The sequence below is a fragment of the Heterodontus francisci genome, chromosome 13, assembly GCF_036365525.1.
Source record: "Heterodontus francisci isolate sHetFra1 chromosome 13, sHetFra1.hap1, whole genome shotgun sequence".
NCBI lineage: Eukaryota > Metazoa > Chordata > Chondrichthyes > Heterodontiformes > Heterodontidae > Heterodontus > Heterodontus francisci.
In genome coordinates this window covers 63,156,846-63,184,113 of record NC_090383.1, presented here as the reverse complement: position 1 = coordinate 63,184,113, position 27,268 = coordinate 63,156,846, and the positions used below count along the sequence as shown (strand labels likewise).

General features: G+C 40.9%; 1 protein-coding gene across 1 annotated transcript in view; it reads left to right on the top strand.

Annotated features, from left to right (window-relative positions):
- The first annotated feature begins 272 nt into the window (after window positions 1–272).
- The window catches only part of ccdc85a (coiled-coil domain containing 85A), an 873,452-nt gene continuing 846,456 nt past the window's right edge, over window positions 273–27,268 (top strand). Inside the window, exon 1 of the mRNA XM_068044891.1 lies at window positions 273–1,426. Coding sequence (XP_067900992.1) covers window positions 397–1,426 — 1,030 coding nt within the window. The 5' untranslated portion in view covers window positions 273–396. The remainder of the gene's footprint in view (window positions 1,427–27,268) is intronic.

Below are 27,268 nucleotides of genomic sequence, written 5' to 3'. Positions count from 1 at the left end.
CGTTCGAATGCTGGAGCTTTCACAGAGAAGTTTGGGAGAAGAATTGTTACTGCAGGCTGATCTGATGGAAAGACTACAAATACCAGGCTGCCTTGCGCGCAGCACTGGCGGGCATGCGCAGTAATCTTGCCGGGCGCCCTTCGGAGAGAGCGCGGGCATTCGCGTCGGGGCTGCGGCTGCGGGAGAGGCTGATCCGCTCCGCAGAGAAGCTGCTGTTAGCGGGCAGCACATCGACACCTCGACCAGGGCTTCTCAAATGGGCAAGGACTGCCACTGCTGAAAGACACACAAAAACCTGAACGGTGCTCCACAGTAACCGGCAGAAGGAATAATTAGAAAAAAAAGTCTTGTTTAATTCTGTTTTTTTACTGTGATTGTTCTTTTTTTTTAAAAAAAATGACTAAAAACGCGGAAGGCTCGAGGGAGGAGCTGTCTAAAATCGCGGACGAAGAGCTGATGAAGTGGAGCAAGGAGGAGCTGGTGAGGAGACTCCGGAGATCGGATGCCGAGAAGATGACGGTCATGATCGATCACAGTAACCTGATCAAAGAGGTGAACCGGCGGCTGCAGGTGCATCTGACCGAGATCCGGGGGCTCAAAGAGGTGAACCAGAAGCTGCAGGAGGACAACCAGGAGCTCCGAGACCTCTGCTGCTTCCTGGACGACGACAGGCAGAAAGGGAAGAAGGTGTCCCGGGAATGGCAGCGGCTGGGCAGGTACACTGCGGGAGTGATGCGCAAAGAAGTTGCCTTGTACTTGCAGAAAATGAAGGAGCTGGAGGTGAGGCAGGATGAGGTGGTGAAGGAGAACTTGGAGCTGAAGGAGATGTGCCTGATGCTGGACGAGGACAAGAGCGCTGGCGCCGGTAGCCGGAGCTCCATAGACAGTCAGTCCAGCCTGCTCCACCTGAACGCCACAAGTGGTTTGAGGGACGTTGGGGATGGGAGCAGCACCTCCAGCACAGGGAGCACAGACAGTCCCGACCATCACAAACACTTAGCAGGAGGGAGCCCCGAACATGTCCAGAAACACCGGGCTGCTAGTGGGGGCAGCCCCGAGCATCTCCAAAAGCACCGAGGGGGCAGCCCCGAGCATCAGAAGCACATCCTCAGCACTGGCAGCCCCGAGCTTCTGCCAAAGCACATGAGCGGGAGCCCCGAGCATCTCCAGAAGCACATGATCAGCTCAAGCCCCGAGCATCAAAAGCACATGATGATTGGCACTCCGACTCCGGAGCATCTGCAGCAGCACAGAGGTGGCAGCCCCGAGCGCCTTAAACAACATTACGGTGGCAGTCCTGAGCATCTTAAACACCTGGGCGGTGGCAGCAGCAGCAGCAGCAGGGACGGAACTCTACGGAGACCATCGGCAGCAGCAGCAGACGAGCTTTCGCCTCATCACAGAAGTGTGTACAATGGGATGAATGGTGGGTTGGTAGACCTACTGAAACCACAGGTGTTTTTGCAGAGACTACAAGCACATAGCCACAATATCTGAATTACGTTTGGGTTTAATGCATAGATTTCAGTGCATCACTAGAATGCGTTGTCTGACCACATGCAACAATAACGCATGTGTTCAATAATGACATGAAACTTACTGATGCATGCTCGTTTGCTTGTGCATCATACCTATCTTTTAAGGTATTGTAATACCTACAAATTGTTAATTTTAAAATTAGCCAGCAGACCAATTTGCAGGTCTTTTACTGTAACACTACAATTTATGCATGAAATCAATGCATTTATATTATAATATATTAAGAAAACACATTTCTTACTTTAGACCAAAAATGCTAAATATGTTTTCAGATAGCAGCTAAACCCACAGAAGAGTAGTGCTTTTTGTTTGTGAAGTTTTGAGATTCCTATTTAAAATTCAGCTTCACAGGTTATTTAATGAATGATAACCATTTATTCTCCACCTAGAGGAATAATTTCCATTGCACGATAAATTGATGCCCCTCATGTGTGGCACAGTATATCAGTCTGACAGGGTATACATTGTGTAAATGTATCTATGTACCCATTTGTCTGATAAAATGCAGTTAAAATCTTTTCCATATCAACATATTAGGCAGATAGTATACAGGCTGTCTTCAGTAGAAATATCTAAGTATGACCCTAATGGTGGGTTTTTAGGCCTTTGGTGCTGTGTATATAATTAAAGTCCATTAGGATTACAGACTTTATATTGCTTTTGTAATAATGAAAGCTACTTATTAGATTATTTGCAATTAGTTGAATTGCAGATGATTTAGGAAAATAGATTTTATTCCTTGAATTGGTTTGTGCCTTTTTGCATAAAATATATAAAACAAACCCCCATCATATTGACACAAATATCTGAGTTTCATATTTGAGCCTTATTCAATTGTACATATTGTTATATAAAATTGTTTTTAGTTGTAAATGCATTTATAAACTTTGACTTAAGCTGGATTTCATAGTTAACTGGAATTAATGGGGAAACTCTAAAATTTTAACAGTATCTAGCATATGGATCAGGCAAGTGAAATTTAATGAATGTACTTGTGTAGTATTAAGGCTCTAAAACAAGCTCTGTATTTCATGCTGAATGATGTACCATTGATTTTTTAAAAGGTAATACCCAGGTTTCACTGATATATGTTTTTCATTTTGTTAATTAATCTAACATAAGGTATAATAATTATCTGTAATTTTCCAGAACATTTGTTTCTGTTACAGTCATTGTTTGTGTGACTGATCTTGAGGGAAGGAATTAAAGGAACTACAAAGTTTAATGCCAGTGTACAATTGGAAGATCCTGATCACAAAGCAGTCAGAGAGGTTTCAGGTCAAGAATTTTGTGACTGCTCAGGTGGAATCATTGCCAATTTTGGCTTCAATGAAATTCATGCTGTTTTCAGGAGCCAAGCCTTGATTGTTGATTTAGTTCCAAGTCACTAAAATTTAACACCTGAAACAGGATCTTGAGTATTTTTGGATTTCAATATGCCAGTGTTTAACGTTAGATTGGATAGCAGACTCAGTATCAATATTGCCCTCTTATTTCTGAGATCTTGGTCTGAATCCAGCCCAAACTATAACAGCTGTAAGACTTCCAAGTGAAATGGATTTGGTCAGTTTCAGTTCATTCCAAATAGGTGTGAGTCCACAGCATGAAATTGTCTATATTTTAAAATTAATTTATCATATTTCTAAGCAAAGCTACAATTGTGTGCTTGTCTGAAGTCAGGATTAAGGCATGTTGTTGGGAGTATTATTGTAGAATCTTTACTCTGTATGTAATCCACACTGTAAGTGATTTGTCTTGATGCTAACTCAGTGTGCAATAGCAAAAACATTTTCAATTCCTTATTAAGTACAAAACAATTAAATTGATTTCTCCAGTTATGGATGTGGAATGCCCATAATAAATCAAATGGGAATCAAACAGTGAATGCAATAATCAGTGGAAAGACTAGGGAATTACTTTGCAATCCAAACTGGTATCTGCTTGGAGGCAGCATGGTCTTTAAGCCCAAATCACAGATGTGTAAAGGGAGAGTCACTCAAGGCTGCACTGACCATTGTTATGAAGGCTGTGGGATGATAGGCCTGACTAGTACTGCTTTTATAGCAAGACGTAAGTGGAACAGAATCCACATAGAGAACTGAGAGTTGGAAACTGCAAATCAACCAGGTGAAGAGCTATGTGTAATGAATGGATATCACTGGGACAAAGCTCAGGCTGGAAGAATTCACAATGTAGAATCATAGAATCCTACAGCACAGTACAGACCATTTGGCCTATCGTGTCTATGCCAGTGCTTTGAGAGAGCTATCCAAGTAGTCCCACTCCCCTGCTCCTTCTCTGTAGCCCTTCAGTTTTTAAATTTTTTTTCACTTATACACGTCCCTTTGGACAGTTATTGAATCTGCTTTTGCACATTCTTAGGCAGTGCATTCCAGTTCATCATAGCTTGCTGCATAAAAAAAACATTCTCCTCATCTTCCCTCCGTTTAAGAAAGAAAAGCTCTCATTTATAGTTGGGAAGGGGCTCAGAATTACTTTTTAAATTATTGTGAGTTCAGAAGTTTTAACGTGGTGAATTACTGGAAATGCTCTATATTCATGGGGAGAGCACTATTAAATCTAAGCACTTGTCTCCTTGTTAACAGGTCCTGAAACCTGCTGTGAGAATAAAGCTTGTAATTAAGTTGGGGGCAAGTACCTTCTTTGTTCAGCAGAAAAAAATGATATGGTTTTTAATTTAGTTTCAAGTTCTAATAGTTTTGCTTTTGTTTCTTAACTTTAAAAAATACATATACCGTGAGAATCACAAATACTGATTAAAAAATGCACCTGGAAACAATGCAAACATATCCAGAAATGATTCCTACTTCAGGAATGAAACTGAGTTTACCATCTCCTGTTTACTGTGACAAGTGATTGATCACGATAAACGTGAGCATACAAATGCCAGGTTTTATTGATGTAATTTGTAAAGCTGGAACCCCTACTTCCCACTTTGACAACTTGATGAATATTACCTTTTAAACTTCTGAGGTTTTTAGAACAATGCAGGACAACAGATATTCTTGTGGAAACTTCTTGTTCCTTTTGCTTCAATGCTTAGATTTTGTGACCTTTTTAATTGGTGTTCTTCTCATAAGCTACAGACAAACTTTGTTAATGCAAACTTATAGACAATGTTTTCATCATACTGGCCTTGTGTAAATATAATCTTAGCAGTGACACATAATTTTTGCAAGTGTACAAAGAGTAAAAGGAAGTAAATACTCCATATGCCTGTCCATTTTTATTTCACTGTATTTTATTGAGGGAGATCATGGTTGAGTAAAAAAGCACTCGTATTTTTGTGAAAATAATAATTTGCATCTACTCTGTGGCCTCCAAGCTAGGTAGAAGCACAGGTACAGTAAACCTTTAGGCGTAAGAGGAGCTGCTAACGGACATCCTGGCACAATATTCATAGATGGGTTCCATTTCAGAACTAACTGGTGTGTCTTCTTGAGTTTGTATTGATGAGCTTTGTCTGTATAAATGGTCAATGGTTGTCTAAATACTGTATCACATTGTTCAGTACTAACAGAATCTCCAAAAATATATCTGTCCAGTGTTAAATGTAAGTAAACGTCCTTATCTGATAATCAGCATGGTGGTGTGTTGACTGCAGTTATTCTCATTAAGTCTAATTCTCTGAATTCTCCTGACCTTTAGTACTTTTTTAATTCTTTGCTTTTTTATGATTTTTAAGTCTTATAAACATTCATTACGCTTTTATTTTAATGCCCATACCAAAGGTTTTTAACTGAGGCTAAATCCTTCATGATCTTTCTGCCCCAGTTATCTGTTCTTAAAAAAGGCCTTGATTGTTGTAGGGATATGTTTCCATGGCTGTTGTGAGCCATGTGTCCATTCAGCATGTGTAAGCCTGGGCAACGACTATTGATAGGCTATTCTAAAGTGTGGCATCTTCACTAAGTCTGAATATGTTATTACTTGAAGGCCACTCACATGCACTTTACAGGAGCGATCACTGCACAGTGATCAGGAGTGTGAACCTTGGGTGAATAATTTTTTACTCTCCCTTACCCAAGAGTAATGAGTCCAATTGTACTGTCATTACTGTCACCTGATAGAAATAAGGTAACTCTTGATGGTTCAATACCACATTGTTTATTGCATTAATCACTGAACTATCAGAGGAGGTGTGCCAGAGGACTACTTTTCTCTTCATCTTTTTTTAAGTTACACTATTTTATAGCAGTTATTATTTTCAATATTTACAAGCAAGTTTCCTTTCTATGCTGTTTGGCCAGTTACCCAGTTCCTGTTATTTTTAATAACCTCTGAACTGGATTTCCCAGTGAAGTGAGTATTTCCTTCACTTTGTTTTGTTTTTCTCCTTTTCTCCCCTCCTCTTTGCCTTCTGACTGGGGCATAATTTTATAGGCAAGTCAGCTATTCATCATGTTTGAGCCTATACTGTGATAGAAGAATATTTTATTATCGAGTGCATCACCGGTGAGATCGAACCTGCCCTCACCTGATATCTACACAGACATATTTCTAGCAGGTGTCACTGATGACCATAGTCAAGAATCCTAGCTGATTTTCACCTACAATGCAGGGGTACTGAGGCCAATTCTAGTACCATATCGACACCCTGGTTAAAACTAGCTAACCTGATTGCACCTAGCTCGTCCTAAGGCTTAGCTACTCACTGGTTTAACTGAGATATTGGAGGAGCTACCTGTTGTTTGTTTTAGTGCAAATGTGTAACTTCCTGAAAGAAGATGTTAACAATCAAAATCAAAAACTAGATTTGTCAAATTGAAAGCTAAACAGTGTCCTAGTGGAATTAGTTAGCTTTATTTGTTTTCCATTCTTAAGTGAAAAGAAAACAGGATGAAGGGCCAAGGCCCATAGTGCAGGACATCATCAAGGTTGAAACAGTCAAGGAGAAGACAGAAAGTAGTGATTAAGCCACCAAGCTTGGGCTTTGAAAACATGGACATTTAAGAGGAAGGAAAGACCGAAGGAAGTAAGTAGTTCCACAGTTTTGAAATTGTGGGAAAAACTGAATTAGGGTAGGAGAATGTGAGATGGTCTTGATTTGCATAAAGCAAGAGGAAGAGCATGTAGGGTGCTGTATTTACTGCTTATTTTAAACAATGGAGGATGGCTAACATTATGTATAGTATTGATAAATAGAAAGACACGGAAAAGGTTGCAATGTAGAGCAAGAGGCTGGGGCTTAAAAGTGAGAGACAGATCACTTAATATGTGACAGTCCTATCTTGCTTCCTGACTAGTAGAGTTAGGAAACGGTCCCCAGATTTGACAACAGCATTCAAAGTTTAGATGGATTTGGGCTTTACAGAAAGTTAATAGGTTAGATGAAAACAAGGGTTTCTTGGAGCTTTAACAAAAGAGAAAATGTTGGTGTTTGATTTCTCAGAGAAGAAGGGCCAAAAATGCTGATAGATGAACAAGGACTAAATGCAGATAGATGAACAAGGACTAAGTGTGAAGCTAGTAAAGTCTGAGGTGGTATCTGTTTAATAGACATGTGAGAGAGAAGAAAAAGCTGTGTCTTTGATGGACTGAAAGAAACAACATTTTTGCTGTTCCATCAAATGGGATGCAAGCGATGCAGCAATCCAACCATTAGGGGGTGAATTTTACCAGGCCCCCAACATCGGGGATCATGGCGGTGGGGGGCCAGGAGAATACCTCTGGGAGGGGCCTGCTACGGGCCTCGATGCCCCATATTACCGGTGGCAGAGGGGCATCGTGGTGACTGCCCCGCTGCTTAGCGGCGGCATCGCAATTTACATATGCTAATATGTTATAATTAATGAATTAACCACTTGCCTGCTGCCGGTCAGTTGCCGGAACTCACGCGCGTTCGAAGATCTGAGGCAGAACACTGGTTGGGAGGGGGGAGCAGTTAAGTTTTCAGGGTGGCGGCGGTGGGGAGAAGCGGGGAAAACTATTGCGATTGGTGGAGGGGATGGTGGGAAGTGGTTCAAGGTCAAAGGTTATAAACTTTGGTGGGTGGTGGAAGGTCAGGATCGCAATGCAAGTTTTTTTTGGGGGGTTGTCAATTAATAAATTGTTTAGTCATTTGTTGGGGGGGGGGGGAAGTGTCAGCGAGAGGATTGAAACGTTTATTAAATTCTCCACTTTAATTTTATAGGTCCTGTAACTTTAAAAATTTAAATTAAACTGAAGGTTGGAAGCTCTCTAAAAATGTCGCCTGCGCAGTGGCGCTGGGTGCCGTTGCTGGGGATGGAATGCCTGCCCCATCCCACATCATCAGGGGGAGCAGAGGGGCGGTCTGCCTCGGCCATGTAAATGAGCCGCCGTGCTAAATATCGCGGTGGCTCCACGCAGTAAATCCCATGCACGCGCCCGCCGTTTTTGAAGCTGGCAGTGAGCTGGAAAAATTCAGCTCTCGGTTTCTGTTCTGGCACGCTTGACTCTTTTAAACAAAAATGGTGTCTGGTAACATATGAAACTGTCTAATAAACTGTACCCATCTCCAGCATACAAATTAGCAAGTAATCTACCTGTGTTAATAAATCTGAATAACATTTCTACTCGAGCAGCTTTTGAATAGAAAAAACGTTTAACATTTTTTAAAAATAAAGCCCATATTGAGAAAAAGCGACTTCATATACATTGCAGTATAATTAAAACTAACAGTGGTGTTTCTTTAAATTCTACAGGTTAGACCAAAAGAACATATTTTAACAATCCACAACTTGTAATTATGATTGGATATACTGATCTTTATTTTTGTCTCTATTCATTAACATCGAGCAGTTTTCTGCATTTTTTTCTCCAAAAGCAGATTTTATTTATATGAACTTTGTTGAATACTACTGGACAGACTTCACTGGCTTTCAAAAGGGTATTGGATAATATCTGAAGAAAACAAATTTGCAGGGCTATGGTGAAATGGTGGGGGAGTGGGACTAGCTGAGTTGCTCTTGCAGACAGCTGGCACAGACATGACAGGCTGAATGGCCTCCTGTGCTGTAACTATTCTATGATTCTATATGTAAAGCATCAAGGACAAGTGGTATGACTTGAAGTAGAGCGAGAGGGAAAAAGTGGTGCACTTTCAGATCATTCCACGTGAAAGGGACAAAGTGGAGATGGGATGGAATAGTAAAGAAGCAAGGGCTGCGTTTTCCTATTCCTGTAGCTGGACCTTTTAAAACTCCTGGGTGCAGCACATATGGAAAAATTAGGATGGGAGGAGGATCGCACACTTGTAAAGGAACCCACCTGATTTTTCTGTATCTGTTGCACTCAAGAAGGGAAAAGTCTTTCCTGTCGGTAATGTTGGATTCAACATTTTCCTTGAGTTTATGGATGCCTGTGTAACTCTGAATTGATGACTATCTGGTCCAGAAAAACTAGTCTGGGATATAGTAGTTACTTAATTTCTCACCTATCTGTAACAGGAACATAAACATTCGAAAACAACCATGCTGTATTGAATAAAATCAATACCAATGCAGTGTGGTAATTATAGTGTTGATGAGTCAGTACTCAATGTTGAAGTTCTTGTAATTCAATTCTTCACAAAATGTCGCATTGAAGACCAGTGAAGTTTTTTTTGACCTATCACCTGCATGCTAATATGTAGGTTCATGTCTTCAGGTCGATGATTAATGTCAATATTTAACAAAGTTTGAAAGATTGGGATTCCAGTTGGATGTACGGTGTCAGTAATCATCAAAATTTTAGTTGCAGTTACTCACTTCTTTTGCTTGCTGACAGTTGCTGTGACAAAAGGTTGCTCTCTCCTCTGCTGCTGGCACTCTTCCCATGACACTAGCTCTCTGAAGTCCCTGCTCCAAAGAAAGCTGAATTCCAAGAAACTAGTGTGCATATCCTTTTCTCGCAAGAAGGCTACCTCATTAGCATTCTGAAAAACAAATAGAATCAGGAAAATATCACATTTAAAATCATTTTAAAAAACTTGTGGTACAAACATACATGATAAAAACGGAAATACCATTTGTATCTTTTGGATGAGGATCACTCATAAGCTGCTCATGAACAGTCAAATAAAAATGTTCATAATTCTATGGCATATTTTTAAAGGAATTTGCAAGTCAGGTTCTGCTATGCCAGATGAAGCCACTGCCACAAATCAAGGAGCTTGAGGATCCATTTTGGAAGGCAATTCAGATTAGAAAGAATGTAGATCTGTTTTGGGAGAATCCTGAAATTGAAGATTCCTGACTGAGGGAGTGACATTAGAATGCAAACGATCTGTGTTCTAAAGGGAGTAGAATGACAGGTGTGAGTAATTAGTGGATTAATGGTAAAAGATACACAGAGCAGAATGCACATATCTGTGAGTTAGAGGTAGCAGGTCAGAAACAGTTAAGGATCATTAAGAATGCCAACAGAATGAGGGATGAAAGGCCAAGAACGGATTAAGTCTTGGTCAAAGATTTCAAGTGTGGGGGTTGGGGGTTGTGCATAAATTCACTATGTGGTGAGAATGCTCATAATTGTTTTTCACAGAGATAAAAGAAGATGATGTGATTTTTACATTTTCAAACAGTCATTTTTAAGATGCTTTGGCAGCAGAATTATAGGGAATTGCACAGTTCTTTGAAGAAGTAATGTGTGCTGTGGATAAAGGGAAACCGGTAGATATACTGTACTTAGATTTCCAGAAGGCATTTGATAAGGTGCCACATCAAAGGTTATTGCAGAAACTAAAAGCTGATGATGCAGGGGGTAACATATTGACATGGATAGAAGATTGACTAGCGAACAGGAAACAGAGAGTGAGCATAAATGGGTCATTTTCTGGTTGGCAAGATGTAACGAGCAGTGTGCTGCAGGGATCTGTGCTGGGGCCTCAACTTTTTACAATTAATATAAATGACTTGGATGAAGGAACTGAAGGTATGATTGTTAAATTTGCTGATGACACAAAGATAGGTCGGAAAGTAAGTTGTGAAGAGGATATAAGGAGGCTACAAAGGGATATAGATAGGTTACATGAGTGGGCAAAGATCTGGCAAATGGAGTAAAATGTAGGAAAATGTGAAATTGTCCATTTTGGCAGGAAGAATAAAAAATAAGCATATTATCTAAAGGGTGAGGGATTGCAGAGCTCTGAGTCACAGAGGGATCTGGGTGTCCTAGTGCATGAATTGCTAAAGATTAGTATGCTGGTTGAGTAAGTAATTAGGAAAGCTAATAGAATGTTATCATGTATTGTGAGGGAAATTGAATACAAAAGTAGGGAGGTTATTCTTTAGTTATACAGGGCATTGGTGAGACCATATCTGGAGTACTGTGTACAGTATTGGTCTCCTTATTTAAGGAAGAATGTAAATGCATTGGAAGCAGTTCAGGGAAGGTTTACTAGACTAATACCTGGAATGGGAGGGTTGTCGTATGAGGAAAGGTTGGACAGGCTAGGCTTGTATCCGCTGGAGTTTGGGAGAGTAAGAGGCGACTTGATAGAAACATATAAGATCCTGAGGGGTCTTGACAGGGTGGATGTGGAAAGGATGTTTCCCCTTGTGGGAGAATCTAGAACTACGAGTCACTATTTAAAAATAAGGGGTTTCCCTTTTAAGACAGAGATGAAAAGAATTTTTTTCTCTCAGAGGGTCGTGAGTCTTTGGAACTCTCTTCCTTAAAAGGCAGTGGAAGCAGAGTCTTTGAATATTTTTAAGGCTGAGGTAGATAGATCCATTGATAAGCGAGGGGATGAAAGGTTATTGCGGGTAGGCGGGAATGTGGAGTCGAGACTACAATCAGATCAGCCATGATCTTAATAAATGGCGGAGCAGGCTCAAGGGGTCGAGTAGCCTATTCCTACTCCTAACTCATATGTTCATACGCTCCTAAACTTCTTCATATGATTTGTTATTCTTTAGTTATGCAGGGAATTAGGAATTTAGAGCCGAATCAGGGCTGTAAATATATGGAAACTACGCTTTCTGACATGGATTCCTTCTGGGGCGCAATACTGTAAGACATTGAATTTGGAACAAAGTGCTTTCCTGTGTGCATGCTATTTTAGTTACTAACTATGAAGGAAAAAAGGGAATTGTGGTCAAATAACTTAAATGTCTTAAGTTATGGAGGCATGCATTGAAAGAAAGAATTGAAAATAAATTTTAAACAGAATGAAAAACAGTACCATGAGAGGAAATTATGAACCCTCCTTTCATTTTAGATACTTTGGAACAAATTCTCTTAATTTTGTGTGCTTATATCACAGCCTACCGTGTGGCATTGCACATGAAACATGCGGTGGGTCCAGAAATCTGAGTAGGGTTAAAAAGGAACTCAGTTGGAAAAAAATTACAGAAGAATTAGGTAAGGTCTGTTTGCTCCTTGCCATAACGCTTCTTGCTTCCAACAGGTGCACCAGGTTTAGTAATTAAAAATGTAGTCATTGTTATAAACAGTTTCATATGTCGACTACATTACTGAAACTGCCTCAATCTGTTTCTAGCCTTTGCAGTTACAGCCTCTCACTGTAAATATTCACTGATTTATTATGACACTTGACACAGTTTATGTGTCATAAACGGTTTATTGTTTCCGCATTAATCGGCTATTTTAGGAAATGCTCCTTCCTACTATGTGTCCTCACAATAACACACAGCAGGGTATTGCTCACAAAAACAATAGCATGGAAAATTATACTGTGATAATTATCACTTCTTTAAATGGAACAAAGACTTCTTACGCAGCTGCTAAAACTGTTTGTCTTGTTGCTGGATACAAAACGACCAGGCAAGTGGGTTTTATGTGGGAAATAACATGGAAACAGACTTCATAGCATGTGTTATAATGAAAAGATGGAGCTCAACAAAAAGAAGTTTGGGCAGCCTTTGGAAAATTCGGGTTGTCAGCATAAGGGCTGCTAGTGGTCTTAATGATTTATCCGTCCATAGGGAGGTTGATCAGAACTGGAACCATTTCATTGACTACACTGATGCCATTTTCACATCAGCCTGATAATCCTTGCCAAACAACCACTGCATTCTCAGCTAAAACCACTGCTGTCCATTTATACCAAGCCCTTGTCACAAATTGAAGTGATTTGCTATCTCCAACTGGTGTTTAAATATATTATTTGATGTACATAATATATTGTATTATACTGATGTAAAATTCATGCTTGTAATTTTTATGCTGGTCTGTCAAGTGGATAAAAGGCCATTTGCATCTGTGAATATGTCACACCCTATATTTATGAGTCACAAGAAGTTGTGTGAAAGATTGATTCTTGTACATCTCAAGTTCACTTAATAACTCCATAAAAATTTGGAAGAAAAATTTGTGAAGCCATGAAAAGTACTGCAGCATTTTCCATATACTTTTATTAGTTCACAAGTTCAATAGTATTCAACTTAAATTGAAGGTGGTAATGTTGAACTATTGACCTGATTTCTACAGAACCCAATGTAGAAAAAGTTAGAAGTTGATCAGTTATGTACCATAGAGTTCACCTCTGTAGCCAATGAACAAGAGGTTAGTGAATTATATCCTGCAAATTGGAATCATTAGTTGTTTTCTTCTATGCTTTGTAGTGTGAAAAAGGAGAACAAGTAGTAATTGTCTAAGTGATACATTTAAAGATAAGATGCATTCAGTTGCTATTGGACAATGTTTCTTTACTTATTTCATGCTGTATACATGAGTGATAAAGTATGTTTTCATTAAGCCCGTAGCAGGGGGAGATTTTAGTTGGTCCTGCAGAAATTTTGTATCAGCCAAGAATGGTTTTAGACCTGTTTAGTACAGTCAGATGAAGAAAGAGCTTTGTATAGCAACACAAAGTATTGCATTGTTCCATGCCTCTATTGCAGATTCTGACTTTACCACATTTCAGACAATTACTCATTCTTAAGTAAAATCTGCGTGGATTTTCTTTCTTAAGGTGTTGGTGTCTTTTTTATGTGCCAACATTAGTTAGACCACACTTAGAGTACTATGCACGGTTCTGGTCTCCATATTATAGAAAGGATATAGAGGCAGTAGAGAAGGTGAACAGAAGATTTACAAGGTTGATACCAGAACTGAGAGGTTGTACCGAACAGGACGGACTGAAACAGCTGGGGTTCTTTTCTCTAGAAAAGAGAAGATTGAGGGGTTAGATGTAGAGAGGATGTTTCCACTTGTAGAGGAGACCAGAACCATTGATCATAAATACAAGAAAATCACCAACAAATCCAATAGGGAATTCGGGAGGAAATTCTTTACTCAGAGTGGTTAAAATGTGGAACTCACTACAACAAGAAGTACTTGAAGTGAACAGCATGGATTCATTTAAAGAGAAGCGAAATAAGCATGAGGTAGAAATAAATAAAAAGTTATGCTGAAGTAGGGTGGGAGGAGGCTGTTGGGGCGAATGGCCTGTTAATTTTATGTAATATTGCAAGTAAAGGCATAGTTTCTCGCCTCTTTGTACTTTTCAGCTCGTTGTTCCCTACCTAGGTTTTAGGTCCTCGTGAACTTCCAAGTAGTTAGTTGAGTCGCGATGTTCATGACTTTGGTCGCTGCATTGCTGTTCCACCAAACCAGTAGGGGGAGCGCTGATCTATTCTCTATCAGCAGTTACCACTTTCTCGCATGGCTTGTCAAGTCGAGGGTATTCCATTAGGTATCTGCCAATTCTGCTGACAGCAGCTGCAAACTGGTAAATTCAGTATGCCTAAAATGATAGAATTTGAAAGTCTTCCTTGCCAGAGCTGAAAGTTGACAATATTCAATGTGTAGTCAACTTGTACAGTTTGGTTTGTCCTTAATATGATTCCTTAGTTTTATGTTATATTAAATTGTTCTGATAAAAATATGTGTGGTAGATAATTTGTATATTTTGAAAGTTGTGTGCAGTTTACCAAGATATTATGCTTTTTTTTAATTGGCTGTGTTTGTTTCATTATTAAGAGTTTTATCAAGGTTCCAGGGCTGATTATTGTTCAGTGCTGTGACAGTAGAGAAGTTATCAACCTGATAGTTTTGAATTAGGGAAGGGAAAAATCAGCTAGGGCTCCCACTCCTGATACTTACCGAGTAATTTCTGTGTCAGTATGTGTGTGTGTGTGTGTATACATCAGCTTTGATAATTTCCAGAACTGAGTAGTCTCATGACACTGTATAGGCTCAAACATGAAAAAAGGCTCCTTGGTGCTCACCTTTGGAATTGTATCATACATGAGCAAGCACTGTGAGGAAAGGACGTGAAGGGCTCAAATAGCAAAAAAAACCCCCAAAAAACACACTAATTCCTAATAAAGTATTTTACAAGGTTTGTAACTCAAGTATGTAGTGGCACAACCAATAATACAATAAGATGTTTCCATCAGCAATTGTGTCTACTGCTGTTTCCAATTCATTATACAAAAATCCAAAGTGAATTGTAGAAGTTTGTCTGATAAGAGCTCCAAGGGCTAATTTTCCTCATTGCAGTACATGGGAAACACTCTGTCCTTAAGCAGAGTGGAAAGGACAAGGAGACAAAGAGCTGCTACAGGTGCAGGCCCAATGACTTCTATTTTTAAAAAAATGTTCATTTTTACAGATACTGTGGTTTCTGCTAGTTATGCTTACCAGGTGAAGTGAGCTTGGATGATCTATAGGACAGAACTTTAAACTTTGGTGGCAATGTAAGACAGGCGATATTGGATTGGCTGCCTGTTGTACATCCTACTTGATTTTTCTTTCCCTTATTCAATGACAAGAAAATCAGGTGAGGTATATAACTGGCAGCTAATCCGGTATCGCCCAGTTTACATTCCCTACCCAAGTTGATAGCTCTGACAAAAATGTTTCATGGACAGCTGCGCAGTTTAAAAAGAGAACATTATTTCAACACCGGCAAGCATCATAAAATCATGTGCTTTTAATCAACAGCTGGTTTAAAGCACATGATTTCGTGAGACTTGCAGGACATAATGTGGAAATACTGCTGAATACCTCGAGGGCATAACTGATATTTCATGTTCTGCTGATACTTGTATCTTTGTATAAGTGATGTGATCACAATATTATTAATATTCTGATTATGAAGAATGTTTCTGAGTGAAAGTAATTCAATTTGAATAGATCATATTCTTTACAAGGAGTATTAATAGATGTAGCTTCAGAAATAACTTTGAAATACCAGATACTGGTAGACACACACAGGAAATGAGGTGAGATTTGGAATCTCAGTAAAACTGGCAGTTCATTAAGAAGTATCTCGTCTAAACTCTTGATAGTATTAATCATGCAACTTGGAATAAATTACCAAGAGTGAGTCTGGAGGAAAATCTAGCTATTGATATTCCCGACTTGTGCCATGTTTTATTCTCATTTACAAATGTGACTTTAATCTTACCTGTCTGATGCTGTGCTAAGAAACTTTCTGGTACTGAAGAGAAGAGACAGGGGAACATGTTTTCTTTATTTGTAAAGGGTTTATTCGTCTCAAGAGACTTTGTAAAGATCCATGATAAGGTCCTTGGGTGAATAAACTCCGGAGAGGTACAGGCACCTATGTACTAAACACTTTGGGTAGGATTTTTGCTGCAGGCTTCAGGACTCCAACTTCAGGCTCAAATGAGGGCCAGAAGCACGCACTGTGTGGGGAACAGTCACTCAGCTGTGATTTTCCCTTAATTGGCCAATGAGTGGCCAAAGGGCTGCCTTACTGTCCAGTTAAGTATGGCAGGCAGTCTTTCGAAGCTGGAGGGCCAATCGGAGGCCCTCCAGCTCAGAAAGAGCAGAAGCTGGCCTTGGTAAGTGAGAGAGAGAGAGAGGGCGCCCCAAGATGGAGTTGAAACAAGGCAGGCAGGGAGTGTCATTAAGCCTGCCTGGAGTGCTGACTCCCTAGTCTGATGTCAGGAGGTGGCCTCCAGGCAGCTACACTGTTCCCTGATACCTCTGGAGATCTGCAGGCTGACTGGAAAACAGCAGTTGGGTAGCCCTGTTGCACACCCCATCCCGCCTCTGGGAAAATGGCCTGGGGGTGAATTCCGCACCCGCCTGCCTCCATGCCCACTCCCATCGGAGCTTAAAAACACAGCTCTTTATTCCTGTTAGCATTGTGTTTGTTTCCAAAAGATGTTTTCTGAAATGTAATGAGATCAGTTAGTGCTATGCCTAACAAGTAGTGAACCTAAGAGGATTTAGAGGAGGATTCTGTCCCATTTAAGATGATGTTCAAATGCACATTTAATCCCAGTCTCTGTCCCATTAGTGGCATTGTGTTTTTGGGCTGCACCACCAAAGAAATCCCAGTATTAATAAGGATTTTTCAGAATTTATGGGGCATATTTATGATGGACAGTCTGAGCCAGACTATCCTAGAGCAGTATTCAGGTAACACTTTGCAATAATTTTCAGGAATTATTTATTATGGTGTCATGCTAGGGCCCCAGCTATCAAGAATGAGGCACGTTAATTTTGTCATGAACATTGATTTTAAACTGTTACTGGAGTGAAGAAAGGATGTTAAACAGATCAGCTGTGGCTGGAAAAAACATTTGCATATTAACAGACGGTGATTGGAAGGACAAAGGAGCATGCCCTGACACATTCAACCCACAATGGCCCTTGATCACCAGGTATTATGTGTAACAGGAGCATTCCAGAGATTACTAAGGTGATACAATACAAGGCGTGGTCAGACCAGTTCATCACATGACTAACCTGCTTGGCAACCTGGGATTTTCTGAATTGTACAAAGAGTTTGAACTGAGAGTGTCTGTTTGTTCCTGGACTGAAAAGATGTCTCTTGTCTGCTCCCATATCTTTGTCATGACACACAAGTGCCAGGCAATGACCATCTCCAACAAGAGAGAATCTAACCATCTCCCCTTGACATTCAATGCATTATGATCACTGAATCCCCCACTATCAACATCTTAGGGGTTACAATTGACCAGAAACTGAACTGGAGCAGCCATGCAATTACTGTGGCTATAAGAGCAGGTCAGAGGCTAGTAATCCTGCAGCAATTAACTCACCTTCTGACTCCCCAAAGCCTGACTACATCTACAAGGCATAATTCAGGAGTGTGATGGAATACTCTCCACTTGCCTGGATGGCTGCAGCACAAATAACACTCAAGAAGCTCGACACCATCCAGGATGAAGCAGCCTACTTGATTGGCACACCATTCACAAACATTCATTCCCTCCACCACCGACGCACAGTGGCAGCAGTGTGTACGATCTACAAGATGCACTGCCCACGACCTCTGCCAACTCGAAGGACAAGGGCAGCAAATGCATGGGACCACCACCACCTGCGAGTTCCCCTCCAAGTCACACATTATCCTGACTTGGAACTATATCGCCATTCATTCACTGTCAGTGGGTCAAAATCCTGGAACTCCCTTCCTAATAGCACTGTGGTTCGAGAAGGCAGCTCACCAACACATTCTCAAGGTCAATTAGGCATGGGCAATAAATGCTGGCCTAGCCAGCGATGCTCACATCCCATGAATGAATAAAAAAAAAACACAAGCCCCTGAATCCACTGAAGGCACATGAACCCAAGAGAGAAAAGTCTCCTACAGCGACCAAGGTATAAGAAGAAGGCTCCAACGAAAAGCAAGATCTACCTACAATCAAGGACTCTACAGTGAGCTCGAAGAGCCATAACATAAACTCTTCAGATATTGCCTCAAACTTTTCTATTTTATTTTTCTTCTCTTTTCTGTCTCTATTTGTATGTGTGTGTTGCGTATGTACGCTAGCGTTGGTACGTCGTGTATCCATAGGCGTTACTGAATTAGATTTTAAGTTTAAGATTAATAAATTTCAAATTTTCTTCTTTAAACCTAAGAAAGCCTGTTTGTGCTGGTTTCTTTGCCTTATTATTGACAAGCAGTGAACAAGGATTCACCAAGAGGGAGCTAAAATCACAGTGTGTTTAAAATTAAACCCTGTTACGGTAAGACCAGGTGAAGGCTGAGAGGGGCCCCTAGACACCTTTCTCACCTGGTCATAACAATGGAAGTAGTTGCTCACTTACTTACAGATTTAGCAATTTTAAAAAAATATTATGCCCATTCTGTGGTAGGGGAGGAAATGACCCCTTTAACCTTTTCATTATTATGAGTCAATTTCTTTCTTCATGTACCTGCAGAGATAAAAGTAGTCCTTAAATGTATGTGACTTGAGATGGATAATTATACGTGAAGTGAGCACCCTAATGAGTCAGTTAGGAAATGCACTGCTATGTATGGAAGTGAGCCACACAGACCAAGAAGGTCCTTGTGCTGAGTTAGGCAGGAATGGGGATGAAATAATGGGAATCATTGGTTTGGGGAAGGAGAAAAAAATTGCACCTGATTGTTATGCTGTGGCTCGTACTGCAAAGTGTACATATAAATGTCTGGTAAGAACAGGATGAGCCTGTCCATTAGTGCATTTAGGGAAGACAATTGATGATAATTATTTTTAAATAAGCTTTTGTAGCCACAGATTTATCTGTATTTATAATCAATCGTACTTTTAAGTGTTCTAATATTTAGTTAAAAAATCCATACCAAGTTGTCTGCTACTTTTCTTGCTGTCTCTCTCTCTTTCTGGTAGGCTAGGCTGTTGTTTTACCAGTTTCACATAATGCTGCTCTGAGATCAGTTAAAAGAAGAGGAACTTGTAATGGGCTGAGATGATTTCATTTTAACAAGTTTTAAAGACCAAAGCAGTGTCAAATACTCCTCTGAAAAGCTTGGTTTAAAACCTGGAGAAGTGCTCAAAATTAAGAGGAGCAGTTCTGGATTGAGATACTTTTTTTTACTGCTCTGAATCTAAAAAAACTCCTCCCCCATAAGTTCTAGTGCAGTTATTTCAACACTAACAGGATCCTGATAGATTACATGAGGAATTTATCTGTGGTGAATTATTGTTCTCTTTAAATATGTATTCTAGAAACAGACCTTTTTGTGTCAGGCTGTATTTTTTGTATATTATAACACGTATTAGCTTTTAATCTTTGTGCTAGTTGAAGGAACCCATTTTTATACTTTCCATGTGGTATCAGAACCTACACGTTGTAATGGATCCCTACAATCATGTACAGCACATCTTGACAAATGTAATATATCCTCTAATTTTTTTTAATGAAGGGAAACGTTTATTGTTCAGCTTTTTGGTAGTTATGGTTACCAGTTGAAGTGAACTTGGATGATCTTGATCCAGTTTCTAATCAACATAACTGTGCTGAATGGTCACACTTAAGCATAATGGAATGTGACTTAAGGACAGTGAATATATTTTACAGTATGTTGTACTGTCAGACTATAAGAACCAAAACAAGCAGCTCAATTCAAGTATCTTACAGTGGAATTGAAAAGTGAATCCAATACCTCAACGACCCAGAATCAGATTGGTAATGTCAGCCCAGTCTGTCAGTTGTTATGCGGACCCCCCCACCCTACAACCTACCAAGAATGAGGCATATTAACTTTGTCATATGAACATTGATTTGAAAACTGTTGCTGAAGTGAAGAAAGGACTTGTTTAAAAAAAAATTACCAGGCCCTTGGCTGGAAAGGCATTTGCAAAGTAACAGACAGTGCTTGTGGACTTTGAGCACCAGACATTGAAAGTGAGGGAGCTCAAATTTTAGGATGACTGCTGGGATGGCCGAATCCACAAACAAACGTGGTCAGACAAGCTGTTCACGTCCCTAGCCTGCTTCTGAATTGTACAAAGAGTTTTGAATAGAGAGACTGCTGTATGCTCCTGGACTGAAGAAGACCTCTCCTGTCTGGCTCTCCCTCTCTTTCTCATGGAACTCCAAAACCACTGAAGACACATGAACCCCAAGAGAGAAAAGTCTCCTACAGCAAACAAGGTTTAAGAAGAATATTGGACCACAACGAAAAGCAAGATCTACCTCCAATCAAGGACACTACAGTGAGCTTGAAGAACCATAACAAAAACTCTTCAGGCGGCACAGTGGCGCAATGGTTAGCACCGCAGCCTCACAGCTCCAGCGACCCGGGTTCAATTCTGGGTGCTGCCTGTGCGGAGTTTGCAAGTTCTCCCTGTGACCGTGTGGGTTTTCGCCGGGTGCTCCGGTTTCCTCCCACAGCCAAAGACTTGCATGTTATATTGTATGCCATTATAAATTGCTCCTAGTATAGGTAGGTGGTAGGGGAATTGAGGAAAGGTGGGGATGTGGTAGGAATATGGGATTAATGTAGGATTAGTATAAATGGGTGGTTGATGGTCGGCACGGACTCGGTGGGCCGAAGGGCCTGTTTCAGTGCTGTATCTCTAAATAAATACTGCCTCAAACTTTTCCACTTTATTTTTCTTCTCTTTTCTGTCTCTATTTGCATGTGTGTATTGCGTATTCATGTTAGTGTGGGCGCGTCGTGTATCCGTCGGCGTTAACCGAATTAGAGTTTAAGTTTAATAAATGTCAACTTTTCTTCTTTAAACCCAAGAAAGCCTGTTTGTGCTGGTTTCTTTGCCTTATAATTGGAAAGCAGTGAAGAAGGATTCACCAAGGGGGAGCTAAAAACAGAGTGTGTTTAAAATTAAACCCCGTTATGGAAAGACCAGGTGAAGGCTGAAAGGGACCCCTAGACATCTTTCTCACCTGATCATAACAGAAATTTGGGTGCTAGCATCTGGAGTTGACCCACAGACAAACAAGAGAAATTGGAAGTGGGAAGTCAAATTATTCTCAATCAAAAAAGAGCAAGATTTCAATCCAGGTTTTCTTGTGATTGTGTGTGCTTGAATACTAACATATGCAACTGAAGCTAGTAGCTCCCCAAGCCAGGGTGAAGTAACTTTGGATAACATAAAAGGACTGTCTATGGAGGAGTTGAGAAAAATGGCTGAGCAGTGTGGTATCACTGTATGTGGCAAGGCGAGGAAGTCTGAACTCCTAAGGCTAGTGGCCAACCATTTGTTCCTTCAAACTGAAGAAGCAGAAACAGGGCTAGAAGCAGACTCTGACAGGGTGTTGTTAGCAAAGGTACAATTGGAACTAAGGTAACTTGAATTAGAAGAAAGAGAAATAGAAAGCGAGAGGCAGGAGAGAGAGAAAGAGAGAGCCTTCCAGAAGGAAAGTGGAGAGAAAGAGAGAGCATTCCAGCAGAAATGTGAAGAAAAAGAAAGACAGGAGAAGGAACGAGAGAGAAAGGAGAGAGAGAGAGACAAAACATTCTGGAAGGAATGTGAAGAGAGAGAGCTGAAGCAGCTTGAGTTAACTAGGGAGGCAACAGAGTAACCTCGGGGAAGTATGGCCAATATGGAGGAACGTATTTCAGGGCTGGGTACAAAATTGTTAAAACTAGCTCAATTAATTCCAAAATTCAATGAGGAAGATGTAGAAGATTTTTTGTGTCCTTTGAGAAACTGGCAGGGCAGCTAAAATGGCCAGCTGAGACCTGGTCTCTTTTACTACAAAGCAAGCTAACTGGAAAAGCCCCTGAGGTTTATCCCATTGCCAGCTGAGAGTTAATCAAATTGTGAACTGACCAAAAATGCTATCTAGGTGCATATGAATTAGTACCCAAAGCCTATTGCCAAAAGTTTAGAACCCTCAAGAAGCAAGCTAATCAAACTTATCTGGAGTTTGAAAGAAGTAAGCAGCTGGCTTTTGATCAGTGGCTGAGGGCTCTTAAAGTACAGCTCAGCTATGAGAATCTCAGAGAAGTAATTCTGTTAGAGGAATTTGAACACTCTCTCCCACTCTCTATCAGGACACATGTAGATGAGCAGCGGATTCAGGGAGCCTGACAAGCAGCCATGCTGGCCGATGAGTTTGCTTTAATATATCAGTCGGTTTCCCAGGGGAGAACCTTTCCTAATCACCCCCATAAATCTGAAAAGGACAAAGGGTGGGAAGATGATAGGAGTCCAGGCAGTCCTGGGAGAGAAAGAAAAGCAGTAGACACAGGGGGTCCTCCTCTAGCCAAAAAGGAAGGTGTTTTGAGCAGGATTGAGACCCGGAGACCTATGTGATTCCATTGTAATAAAGCAGGGCATTTCAAAGCTGACTGCTGGAAACTAAAGGGAAAACCTGTAAGGTTAATCAGGGCACACCCACTTAGTGAAGAAGCAAACCTGGTAGAAAGCACAGCAGAACAAGCTGTGGCTTTAACTGCAGTAAGAGTGAGACCCAGGAAGCTTATGGCTGCAAGTGCAGAAAAATTTCATAGGATTCCTGAAGGCTATCAGGGTTTTGTCTCTGAAGGGAACGTAACCCCATACCCCTCGAGTGGGACAAGCAAGCCCATACTAATTCTCAGGGACACAGAGGCCACTAGATCCCTTTTACTGGGAAAAGGCCTGACCGTTCCCCCAGAGAGTGCAGTGAACACCAGAATGGTGGTGAATGGTATTGGAGGGCAGTGTATGCCTGTGTGCACCTCGAGTGCGACCTAGTTTCGGGACCGGACAACGGTAGGGATTGTCCCTGGTTTGCCTGTGAACAGGGTTGACCTGCTCCTAGGTAATGATCTGGCAGGGGTGAAGGTGGTACCCCCCTCCCCAGCAGTGAAAGGAAGACCGCAGGAGGTCAGAGAGACAGGGCAGTGGCAGGAGACAGACCCCTGCAGTTTCCCTGAATGTGTAGTAGATCAGGCCATGATCAAACCAGCTCCCCCAGAGGAGACTGAATTAGCACTGCAGGCAGATGACAAGGTCTGTCTGTCTGAGACTTTCTTTGGAAAGTTAGGAGACCCAGGGAATGAATTAAATGGATTTTCTCTAGCTGACGCTCCGTGAGCCGACACAGTATTGCGGGTGTTAGCACCGGCTGCCAGTCTGAAAGTGAAGCAGAGGGAGTCCCTGATTGCTACTATTTAAAGAATGAGGTACTGATGAGGAAATGGAGTTCTCCTCACAGACCTGAGAGCAAGCAGTGGACAGTAGTTCACCAGTTAGTGGTGCCACAGAGTTATCGGAGAGAAATATTAAGAAGGACCCACGAGAAGACAGTGGCTGTACATGACGGTATACGAGAGACCAAAGTCCGCATAAAACAGCAGTTTGACTGGCCAAAACTCCACAACGCTGTGGTGGAGTACTGCAGGAGTTGCCACATGTGCCAGGTTGAGGGGAAACCCTAACGTACAGTGAAACCTACACCCCTAAGTCCTGTACTTGTGTTAGGAGGACCCTCCAGCAGAGGGCTGGTGAACTGAAGGGAGCCCCGCTGAGAGCAAAAGGAGACAGGCAGGCACAAGGCTGGCAAAAGTTTAGAAAGGGAAGGGGAAAAAGTGACCAAGAGGGCAGGTTAAAGGAAGTCCAGGAGCAATCCTGGATAAAAACCCCTGCTGTCCGGTCTGCCAACCCTGAAAAATGTGAAAAGTTAGACCTCACATCCTCCTACATAAACGTAGACACTATAAACACCCCACCAGAGTTTCTAACAGTGTTTGCTTGAACTGCAGAGACAAAGAAAGATCTCCAGGGGGCAGAGAAACTGTGTGGGTGATGCCTAATCTAGTTGAAGTGCCACATGGGAGTGCTGTAGAGTCTGCACAAATACCTGCAGGCAGGAGTGTCCTTTGGAACAAAGGGGAGATTAGCAAAGAATCCTCCCCTGCAGTCAGAAAAAAGATAACCACCCATCCCCCAAAGTCAAGCCTTTGCATAACTCCGCGAAGCCCTGAAGGAGAGTTCAGGATAGACCTGCCCACTACTGACTCTCTTGAAAAAAAAATTACCTCAGCAGGAACAAAGACCCTAGGCAGCCATGGAAATGGGAAATGGAAGAGAAACTTCCCCAAAAAGGAACACATGTTTATTGGAATGCCAAAAAAGGGGTGATTTTAATAAGTTTTAGGATTTGTGAATGAATGAGGGAAATGCTTGGGTTTTTTCTGCATCTTATATTTTCTTTCTACCTTTTTAATAAAATGTGCCTTTTCTCATCTCATTTCATTTCGCTCAGTGTCTAGGTGTCATGCAGGGCCCCACCTGCCAAGAATAAGGCACATTAATTTTGTCATGAACATTGATTTTAAATTGTTACTGGAGTGAAGAAAGGACTTGTTAAACAGATCAGCCGTGGCTGGAAAAGACATTTGCATAATAACAGACGGTGATTGGAAGGACAAGGGACCATTCCCTGACGCATTCAACCCACAATGGACCTTGATCGCCAGGTATTGTTTGTAAGAGGAGCATTCCAGAGACTGCTAGGTGATACAATCCAAGACGTGGTCAGACCAGTCAGTCACATGACTAACCTGCTTGGCAACCTGGGGTTTTCTGAATTGTACAAAGATTTGAACTGAGAGTGTCTGTTTGCTCCTGGACTGAGAAGATCTCTCCTGTCTGCTCCCATCTCTTTCTCACAAGCCTCTGAATCCACTGAAGACACATGAACCCCAAGAGAGAAATGTCTCCTACAGTGAACAAGAAGAAGACTGGGCCCCAACGAAAAACAAGATCTACCTACAATCAAGGACTCTACAGTGAGCTCAAAGAACCATAACATAAACTCTTCGGATATTGTCTCAATTTTCCAATTTATTTTTCTTCTGCTCTTTTTGTCTCTATTTGCATGTGTGTATCACGTATGCATGCGAGCACTGGTATATCGTGTATCTGTAGGCATTAACCGAATTAGAGTATAAGTTTAATACATTTCAACTTTTCTTCTTTAATCCTAAGAAAACCTGTTTGTGCTGGCTTCTTTGCCCTATAATTGGAAAGCGATGAACAAGGATTCACCAAGGGAAGCTAAAATCACAGTGTATTTAAAATTAAACCCTGTTACGGTAAGACCAGGTGAAGGCTGAGAGGGGCCCCTAAACACCTTTCTCACCTGGTCATAACAATGGAAGTAGTTGCTCACTTACTTACAGATTTAGCAATTTTTAAAATAATATGCCCATTCTGTGGTAGGGGAGGAAATGACCCCTTTAACCTTTACATTATTATGAGTCAATTTCTTTCTTCATGTACCTGCAGAGATAAATGTAGTCCTTAAATGTATGTGACTTGAGATGGATAATTATATGCGAAGTGAGCATCCTAATGAGTCAGTTAGGAAATGCACTGCTATGTATGGAAGTGAGCCACACAGACTAAGATGGTCCTACCATGTGCTGAGATGGGCAGGAATGGGGGTGAAATAATGGGAATCATTGGTTTGGGGAAGGAGAAAAAAAACTGCTCCTGATTGTTATGCTGTGGCTCGTACTGCAAAGTGTACATATAAATGTCTGGTAAGAACAGGATGAGCCTGTCCATTAGTGGATTTAGGGAAGACAATTGATGATAATTATTTTTAAATAAGCTTTTGTTGGCACAGATTTGTCTGTACTTATAATCAATCGTACTTTTAAGTGTTCTAATATTTAGTTAAAAAATCCATACCAAGTTGTCTGCTACTTTTCTTGCTGTCTCTCTCTCTCTTTCTGGTAGGCTAGGCTGTTGTTTTACCAGTTTCACATAATGCTGCTCTGAGATCAGTTAAAAGAAGAGGAACTTGTAATGGGCTGAGATGATTTCATTTTAACAAGTTTTAAAGACCAAAGCAGTGTCAAATACTCCTCTGAAAAGCTTGGTTTAAAACCTGGAGAAGTGCTCAAAATTAAGAGGAGCAGTTCTGGATTGAGATACTTTTTTTTACTGCTCTGAATCTAAAAAAACTCCTCCCCCATAAATTCTAGTGCAGTTATTTCAACACTAACAGGATCCTGATAGATTACATGAGGAATTTATCTGTGGTGAATTATTGTTCTCTTTAAATATGTATTCTAGAAACAGACCTTTTTGTGTCAGGCTGTATTTTTTTGGTATATTATAACATGTATTAGCTTTCAATCTTTGTGCTAGTTGAAGGAACCCATTTTAATAATTTCCATGTAGTATCAGAACCTACACATTGGATACAACTCCCTACAATCATGTACAGCACATCTTGACAAATGTAATATATCCTCTAATTTTTTTTAATGAAGGGAAACGTTTATTGTTCAGCTTTTTGGTAGTTATGGTTACCAGTTGAAGTGAACTTGGATGATCTTGATCCAGTTTCTAATCAACATAACTGTGCTGAATGGTCACACTTAAGCATAATGGAATGTGACTTAAGGACAGTGAATATATTTTACAGTATGTTGTACTGTCAGAGTATAAGAACCAAAACAAGCAGCTCAATTCAAGTACCTTGCAGTGCAATTGAAAAGTGAATCCAATACCTCAACGACCCAGAATCAGATTGGCAATGTCAGCCCAGTTTGTCAGTTGTTATGCGGACCCCCCCCCCCCCCCCACCCCACAACCTACCAAGAATGAGGCATATTAACTTTGTCATATGAACATTGATTTGAAAACTGTTGCTGAAGTGAAGAAAGGACTTGTTTAAAAAACATTACCAGGCCCTTGGCTGGAAAGGCATTTGCAAAGAAACAGACAGTGCTTGTGAAGACAAAGGGGTGACTCCCTTATCCAATTTAACCCACAATAGACTTTGAGCACCAGACATTGAAGGTGAGGGAGCTCAAATTTTAGGATGACTGCTGGGATGGCCGAATCCACAAACAGACGTGGTCAGACAAGCTGTTCACGTCCCTAGCCTGCTTGGCAACCTGGTTTTTCTGAATTGTACAAAGAGTTTTGAATAGAGAGACTGCTGTATGCTCCTGGACTGAAGAAGACCGCTCCTGTCTGGCTCTCCTTCTCTTTCTCACGGAACTCCAAAACCACTGAAGACACATGAACCCCAAGAGAGAAAAGTCTCCTACAGCAAACAAGGTTTAAGAAGAATACAGGGCCCCAACGAAAAGCAA